The sequence below is a fragment of the Lolium rigidum genome, chromosome 7 (genome assembly GCF_022539505.1).
Source record: "Lolium rigidum isolate FL_2022 chromosome 7, APGP_CSIRO_Lrig_0.1, whole genome shotgun sequence".
NCBI lineage: Eukaryota > Viridiplantae > Streptophyta > Magnoliopsida > Poales > Poaceae > Lolium > Lolium rigidum.
The window spans coordinates 329,687,924-329,696,538 of NC_061514.1; the positions used below are offsets into that span (position 1 = coordinate 329,687,924).

The 8,615-nt window shown below is 50.5% G+C and overlaps 1 protein-coding gene across 1 annotated transcript; it reads right to left on the reverse strand.

Annotated features, from left to right (window-relative positions):
- Nucleotides 1-3,189: 3,189 nt before the first annotated feature.
- Nucleotides 3,190-7,969, reverse strand: LOC124673409. Its single transcript, XM_047209492.1, has 5 exons — nt 7,853-7,969; nt 7,367-7,501; nt 7,084-7,257; nt 6,781-6,866; nt 3,190-3,268 (listed from the first exon to the last, which is right to left on the reverse strand). Exons 1-5 carry the CDS (start codon nt 7,928-7,930, stop codon nt 3,190-3,192), a joined length of 552 nt encoding a protein of 183 aa, XP_047065448.1. The 5' UTR covers nt 7,931-7,969.
- Nucleotides 7,970-8,615: the final 646 nt, after the last annotated feature.

Below are 8,615 nucleotides of genomic sequence, written 5' to 3' on the forward strand. Positions count from 1 at the left end.
CTATTCTTCTCTGTTCATGTGTCTCATCTCTAAAAGCCTGCACCCGAGGGGAGGTCCATATTGCAGCTCCAAGCGCAGCATTTCTTCCGCTCCATATACCAGGGAAAAATGAGTTTCTTCCGTGGCCCGGCTAGCCGTGGTGCGCAGGGACCATATCACGGTCGGAAGCTCCTCAATCCAATTCTTTCAAGATCCTTTAAACCGGTCAAACATCTTCGTTTTCAATTCTCTCAGTACCTCTGCATTGGCCTGTTCGACTTGCCCATTGTTGAGGGGATGTGCCACGCACGCGTCGAAATTCTTGGTTCCCAAGCTAATGCAATAGGCTTGGAAAACTCCACTAGTGAACTGTGAGCCCAGATCAGTGATGATGCAGTTGGGCACCAAGAAACATCAAACTATTCCTTTGATGAACTTCAAAGCCGCCTGCACGGTCATTACTCGGACCGGCTCAACCTCGCCTCCACCCACTTGGTAAACTTGTCTATAGCAACCATCAGGTACTGGTACCCTCCCACTGCACGGGGTAACTTTCACACGATGTCCAGCCCCCGGACTGCAAACGGCCAAGATATTGGTATGATTTGCAAATCCTGCGCTGGTTGGTGAATGTTCTTGGCGTGAAACCGACCGGCCTCGCATGTTCTGACAATTTCCTCAGCATCTTGCAGCGCAGTTGGCCAATAGAAACCATGTTTGAAAGCTTTTCCGGCCATAGTCCTTGAGGCTATGTGGCTGGAACACATGCCAGCGTGAATGACCTCCATCAGCGCTTTTCCTTCGTCCTACGAAAAACAACGAAGCAAAACACCACTTCCCGAATCATATTTGCCTGGTAGGCTGTCTGCTCAGCAGCCACATCATCATCTGGAAAGACACCTTCACGAAGGTACCGAAGGATGTCCTCCGCCCAGGGCGTGGTACTTCCCTCGAGGTACATCAAGTGGTGTTTGCTAGGCAACGTCCCTTCAGCAAGTTCCTCAAGTGTGGGCTCCCTAAGGAGGACCTAAGGTTCCCCAGGGGGTCCCGCAGGAGGAACCGCTTTTGCAGCCTTAGGCTTTACGGACGGTTCCAACAGATATTCAACGAACACTCCTTGTGGCAATCTTGGAGACCTCGTCGGCGATGATGTTCTGATTGCGGTGGATATGACCCATCTGCAAGCCCTTGAATCTCCGCTCCATCTTCCTTACTTCATCTATGTATGCCGCCATCTAGGGGAAATCGTACTCCCTGTTGACTTGTTTGACCACCAACCGTGAGTCGCCACGCACCACCACCAGCTCACGAATGCCCAACCCGGCAGCGGCCTGAAGGCCAGCCCGCAGGCCTTCATACTCAGCGATGTTATTAGTGGACAGCTCCCGATCAAAGCACATCTAGACTACATACTTGAGTTGCTCCGATGACAACGCCAACGCCTGCCCCCTCGTACAAGTATGCACCGTCAAAGTACATTATCCATCGTCCTGAATCGTTGTCTCCGGGGAGACTGGTCAGGGCTTCATATCCTTCCTTTTTATGTGATCTATGGTTGTCGTCACGTCATTTCCTATTGGGTCGAACACATTGAGGACATATATGGTGAACTTGGTAAGCTCACCAAGAGGGTAGGAGGTGATCGTATTCGGCAAACAAGATGTAATCAAACAACAGTGGCATTGATTGAAACGAAGCAAACACCGGAGAATTTGTTTCCCAACTGATACGCAGTAGGGGAATTATTTACAACTAAAGAAGTTACACAACATGGATTAGAGGTTGTATTACCTGGGACAGCATCCACGAAGCGATCTTACCAAGATGCGAAAATCTCCTGCTAGCTACCAATCACACGACCCCGCTGAATGAAAACGACGACATGCGCTCCGACTCTGCAACGCTGGGCTCAATGACGTCACGCAGAAGTGCATCTAGAACCCCCTCGTGATCCATCGGTGCGTGGAGGTCAGGCGACTTCTAGCTACAACCTGGAGCTAGCGTAAATCGGAGGCAGCATGCAGCAGAGTACTGTAATTCAGAAGAAATTTTTGTTTGTTGAAAAGAATTCAGATGAAATCGAGCAGCAGAAAACGACTAGAGATTAGATATGATTGGCCCGGTCGTGGATCACTCGTGATAATCAAGCTCGTGCATTCACATAGCAGCCAGGAGCACAGTGAGGTAAGCTGGCCCGGCCACCACATGGATGGACGTAATATTCTCTGACATAAGCAGCTAGCATTGTTTGTTTGTTGGATCGATCAGTTCCCCTCCAAGATATTCCTGTCTTGCTCGATCACCAGAAGTGATCACGAGAGCATAGTAGGCTAGCGGGCGGCACATCCATCAGGTTCTCGTGCTCCAGCAAGAAATGGCGCCGCCTTGTTCTCTTCCTTGCTGGCAAGCAGTTCTTGCCGCGTCCGCACTCCTCAGCGTCGTGGGGTTTAGTAGACGACAGGTGTGTGGTGCGAGCCGACCTTGTCCGAGAAGATGGAGCCAGAGGAGTGTGAGTGACCAGTGGCTCTCCAATCCGCTCCCATGTCTTCTCGTTGGCCGCTCTCCATGATTGTTGGAGCCATTCTTGTTTTGTTGGTAGCTGGCCTTGCCACTGCCAGGCTAACTCATTGGATTCCTGCCTCTCTTTCTCTCGTCCTGGCTGTTATCCTCCGAGGGTATCTCCAACGGGACGACGTATATCGGAAGTCAAAAAATGGTCGTGCACATCCGTTTCCCTCGCGCCGCGGACATGAAAAATGGTCGTTCTTTACCGTGTATCCGTTTGCGTCTGGGTGTGCTCCCAAGCCGGACGATCCATATATATTTCCAACAATATATTTCATTCAAATAAAAAGCATAATATAGTATGGAATAAGCCCTAGCTACTTGCTGTCGTGGCCCAGTCCCGTCGTTGCCTCCCTCCCTCCTCATCTTCTCCACCGCTCGCTATGCGGCCGCTAGAGCTCGGTGGGCTGCCGCATCCTCTAGCAGGCGCCGCCGCAGCGTCTCATTGGCGGCATCCTCGGTCTTCTTGAGCGTCTCGAAGGACTATACTAGAGTCCTCTGCTCCGCCGCCTTCTCCTCCGGGTCAGTCCTATCGACAGAGGACCAGTCGAACTCGGAGGAGTCATCCTCTGCGGCGGTCGCCTCCCTGCGGCGTTCCATCTCGGCGTCGAACGCCGCGTAGGCCGCCCGCTCCTCCTCTGCTTCCTACTCCGCGCCAACCATGAACTTCGCGTCGATGACGTTGTTCGTGCTCTCGTCGTCGTCCTCCTCCTCCTCGTCGGAGCTCTCGACGGGGGGAGGTGGAGTCGCAGGTGGATGCGCAGTAGCCTGACCGCGCCAAGCGCTGCTCATGGCAAAGGGTGAGGGCTGTGGGGAGGCGGCACTACAGTGGAGGTTGTGGCGCCTAGGGTTTGTGTGGAGGAGAGGATGAGGATGACGAGCGTGCACCCTCTTAGTATACGCCGGAGCATCGGAGGGGCGCGGCACGCGTGGCATCACCATTACTTCATTGGCAAAGGTCGGCGGCGGGCACTCAGCAGGCGAGGTCGCGCAGACTGTCGAAGCGACGTCTTGGCGCCAGTACTAGCGCGGCTGAGAAGACGCATCGAGCCTGGGTCACTGCCCGACGAAATGTCCGCCAGACGCGAGCGGACACTCGGCGTGTCCGCACAACGTCCGCGGGGACTTACCAGATGCGCATATTTGGGTCAAATTTGCGTCTCCATGGACAGCCCAATCACTATGCGTCAGGCCATTAGGCCTAGTCCTAAACGCACTTTTTAACCACGCAGACGCAAACGGTCCCGTTGGAGATGCCGAGATGCCCTGAGCATAGGGGCATGGCCAACAGTAGTGGCAAGCTTCTCCAGCTACTACTACAGCTGATCTTGGAGCAAGATCATTTTCACCCGCGAAGTCATCAGGTGTACCGGCAATGATATATTTGGGACTCCGTCACCTGCTCCTTTCACTTGCGAAGGGTTGACCCACCATCGCTCCCAACAAACGCCCCAACAGAAATTAGTCATAATAGAGGTAGAAATTCGGATGGAGTTCTTCGAATAGCAGTTCAAGCTTTGGCTGACATCTAGCCACCAAATCGCAATCATCTCATAGTCCGGCTACCAATTTTTTTTGGCTTCATGGACAAATGGATCAAAGGAACGGCATGAGCGGTGGAATCACCTCCACGACATCCGACTCGTCGACGACCGGCTGCGCGTCGATCACGGGCAGCTACTTCACGGCCGGTGGTGTTGCCGATGCCGCCGCCGCTTGGGCTGCCATCACTTTCTTGCCGATGCGCTCGCGGTACATCTCGCGTACTATGCTCTCGCCAATGGATTCGACATGTTCTCCATCAAGATCTTTGCTTCTTGCGTCATCTTGGCCAATGTGATATTGGATGTTTCATCCATGGCCTTCATCATGCCGGCTTGGGTTTCCATCTTGGCGGCCTCCACCTTCTCTCTCTCGAGGCCAATCTTGACATCCTGTTTTTCCAGCATTGCCTTCCACATAGCGACACCCCTGCCATCCCTATCCTTGTTCTCGGTAGTGAAGGAGGACACCATCTTCTCGATGGAGGCATCAATGGCGGGCAATGTCGGCACCCCATTTCTCTCGGCCTTCGCCTTCTTGTTTCTAATTGGGTGCCTTGTTGTTGAGGCAGACGCGGAGTTAATCAGTCCACTTTCGGCAAGTGAGGTCCTCGGTGAAGTCACTGTTTAGGGTCAAAACCGTGGCATCGTGGCGCGAACACCGGCGAGAATGTGGCGTTGGGGTCGACGGTCACGTCGCTCTCGCCGAACTCGGGGGAGAACCTGGCGCGTCCCTCCATCTACGAGAGGCGCATTTGCGACAGCGACAGTGACTCCGTGAAGAACGTCGACGACAAGGGGGAGGCGCTCATGTGCCTAGTGACGGCGTAGTACCCGCGCCCGGCTTCGAACTGCGTCCCACAGAGGCCGAGGCATACATGCGCCTGCCGCCTGCATCGCCGGGCGGTGGCATCGCGACACCTTTTGCGGTCCACCATCAAGATGGCGAAGCGGCCGTGCTCGGCCGCCCACTCCTCTGCTGGCACCAGCGGTGGCTTCTCCTTCAACGTGACTTTGCACGGCTTCGCAGGCGCCTTCTCCCTCGGAGGCATGCTGGAAATGGCGACGGCGACAGTGTGGGCAGAGTTGGTGCACCGGCGGGAGAAATGAAGTGACGAGTAGGAGGGGAGCGAATTGGGGAATAGTTACAATATTTTGAGGGTTAGTCGTTGCCAGGCGAGGCCCACGGGTGAAATCTGATGTGTCACGAGGCACCGGTGCGCCCGATTCACGCTCCATCCGGAGGGGTTGCCGTAGGGTTGTCGGCAATTTACCTGGCTTAGAAACCCGCCGGCTATTTTTAAAGTTTGCCGTCGTGAACCCAAAAACACCCAGCTTCAATAAAGCTATTAGGAACGTTATTGAGGCCACCGATGGAGATGCTCGCATGCGTATATCGAGGAGCTTAACTGTTCGCGGTCACACATGTGTTCGTGCGCTGCTCATGCATGTATACTAGCTGGATTGTGAAACTGTTGTACAGTCCTCAGCTGGTATTAATTTGTGTTATCTTTTGACAAACGATTTGACTCATCCAGACCAGCCAGATGGATTCGCACCATTTTGTCGGGGCTAGTTCAGATTAATGGAGTCGAACTGATTCGGACGCAACAAAAATCTAGGAGAAAACCCGCCAGGCGGCATGCCACGTGTACATAAAGTCCGGGACCCGCATGGCAAATCGCTCCTAAAATAGGGGTAAAATTGATAAAACTCTCGTAGATCGATGGGTGATACGGTTGAAAGTTACTATACGGGTACCCCATATAAAAATATTAAAGTAGGGGTGTTGAAATAGAATTCGCTCAAAAGTAGTAACAACATGGTTACCATATTTCTACCAATAATTGGAAGTATATAACTTAGTATTTCATGTATGATCGACAGAAAGGGAAGAACATGACACATTGAAGGGGCACACAACTAAAATTTTAAAGAGAACAAATTACAAAACTATCCCTCGGCCCAACCAATTATAGGCGTTAGATCGGGCCATATATTACACACTTAATGTCTAGTAAGATGCAACATAAAATCTCTCTTAGACAAAAGATAGAACAGAGGTTTTCACATTGGATTTCAGCTGAGGAACATATCCTTCAGGAAATAGATGATGTGTGAGTGTTTTCCTTGCAACTTGCAAGATAGAACCCAAGAGGACCAGATTGACCAGCTCGAGGCAACATATTCAAAATTGTGATCCGGTGGCACATGAAATAGATTTATACGGTCCAGTAACACCATGTTTCACGAGCTACCTAAATCTCAGTAACCATTCCATATGACTTTTCTGTTGTGTATGCATACGTGCTAACCTTGCAAATAGGTGTGTCTCTATCCATAAATTAAGTTACAAAATGGAAAAATGCGCAAAGTCACAAGTCAGGCGTAATTTAACATAAATACATACGAGCTAATCATAAAGTCACAAGGCATGCAAATTCTACACGCACACCGCTACACAAGAGCCCAGTAGATACCCATTCAATCCCACAATACCTTGCTAGATCGCATACAATTACCATGACATAATGGAATTGATTACGATTGCCCTGGACATATATCTGATCACCTCAGTGAGAGTGAGAGAAGAGGCATGACTATGCAAGTACATGGCCCTTGTGCAGGCGATCGAGGAGGAAATGGTAAAGAGCTAGCTAGTGGAAGCGCCGTTGGAGCGCCAGCTACAAGCTACTGATCCCCTTGGTCTGCGCCGCAGTTCCTCATGGCCTGCAGCACCGCCCCCCTCACGGCATCCTCGTCCACATTATGGGCCTGGCTCTGCGTGCAAAAACCAAGAATCAGCCAAGATAATTGTGTACTCTCGACCAATCGATCGACACATCGATCGGTCACACGCACACTGCTTGTCGCCCGTGTGGGGACGCTATCGAATTATTGATGAACTATATGTAGAGTTGGATCGAAGGATCTTGAACTTCTTCACTGTTAAGGTAATCGTTTAATGATCGAAGAGGCATTGTCATCTAGTACGTACCTCTCCTCCTCCCATCGCTTCCAGTCGGAAGGTATCGGTGGAAGACGCCGTGGCTTGGAGCACGGTGAGGCCCAGCTCCTCGAACGCTTCCAGCACGGAGACGAGGAGGCCGGGGCAGCTCTTGTCGGAGGACACGTTCACGAGGAACCCATGCCCTAGGCTTTCGACACTCACCTGCAGAATAAAATGATTGAATCATCTTGTATCATAGTACTATAATGCAAGTACAGTACACTCCCAAGATCGTAGGTGCAGTGATATATAGGTGCGTGTCTGTGTGTACCGTCGGAAATGAGTTGTCCTTGTGCGAGTGCGTCGCTTCCTCCTCGCGTGCGATCTCCTGATTGAGCCTCACGACCTTCTGCTTCAGCTCCTTGATGTACTCCGACGCATCCATGATTATGGAAGTATTGCTCAGCTGTTGTGTATATCATTATTCAGGGCAAACGAAAACATACATCAAGTTAGTACTTAATTATTTTACTTCTTCTCTCATAATACTTCCTCGTTTTGGAAAGCTAGTTTTATATTCAGTGAAAGGAGGGAGTACATAGTATCGCAAATCATGGAGATCGATCGAAATGTGCCTCAAGTTGTTAGGAGCGTGCGCTATGTGTGTGCTCTCTCCCGTAACACGAAAAGAAGAGGCAAATATTCCATGTGATGTGTGTGCATACCGCAAATTAGAAGGTGATTCGAATGAGAGCATAAGATCACACTGAGGATATATAGCTAGCACAGGGGAAAAGCAAGAAGAAGCATTGTTTACCGCGTGGGAGTGAGTGATGGAGCGAAGGATTTGCATCTTCTCATGTAGAGCAGCCGCTTTCTTGCGTTCCCTCGACATTATTCCTCAAAGTACTAGCTGTATCTAGTCCCACTTCAAATGGAGAGCGAGCCTGTTCAAAAAAAAAAAAAATGGAGAGCGAGAGAGAGATAGAGAAGAGGCGGAGAGAGGATGAGGATGAAGAGAAGCTCCCAACGGGCGCGCCTTTATATAGAGAGACGTTCGGAGGTCGCCGCTCACGTGACCTTATTGCGCTTTAGGGAATTGAATGGATGATGGGATGACGAGGAGAGATTCGATTCTACATAGGTTCAAAATGCAGTTTGGCTCTTTCTCCAGCTGTTCTTTCCTTTCCCTGCATAATGCTACCGAGAAATACAAATATGCATGTAGGATCAGCCTGCCGTATAGTAGTGTACTGTCAGTTGCTGTGCACGGTGTGTGCTTCTTTCATGTGAGTGCATGCATGATCCAAGACTTAACTAATGGGCAACTGTTGTTTGTCCAACGTTGCCAGAAAATTAACTATACGGAGACGATTTTCCCATGTTTTGCTAAATCTCGGACAACTTCCCGGAAAAAATATATACATCGACTCGATTTAAAAATCAAGATTTAAGCGAGTACATAAAAGCTAATAAAATGAATGATAAAATTATAGTAGTAGGACTCATGGTTATCTATGGCAGTTGAGGAGATAACTATTTAAGGTCGACTAAGCACAAAGAGACTACAGTACACCTAA

What these genes read in the sequence shown, in the direction of transcription:
- LOC124673409 (XM_047209492.1), bottom strand. Translation starts at nt 7,930, where the DNA reads ATGTCGAGGGAACGCAAGAAAGCGGCTGCTCTACATGAGAAGATGCAA. An exon ending in CCATCACTCACTCCCACGCG is followed by an intron (nt 7,502 to 7,852) that starts GTAAACAATGCT and finishes TATACACAACAG; the next exon opens with CTGAGCAATACTTCCATAAT. An exon ending in GGCGCAGACCAAGGGGATCA is followed by an intron (nt 3,269 to 6,780) that starts GTAGCTTGTAGC and finishes CCCCGTCGAGAG; the next exon opens with CTCCGACGAGGAGGAGGAGG.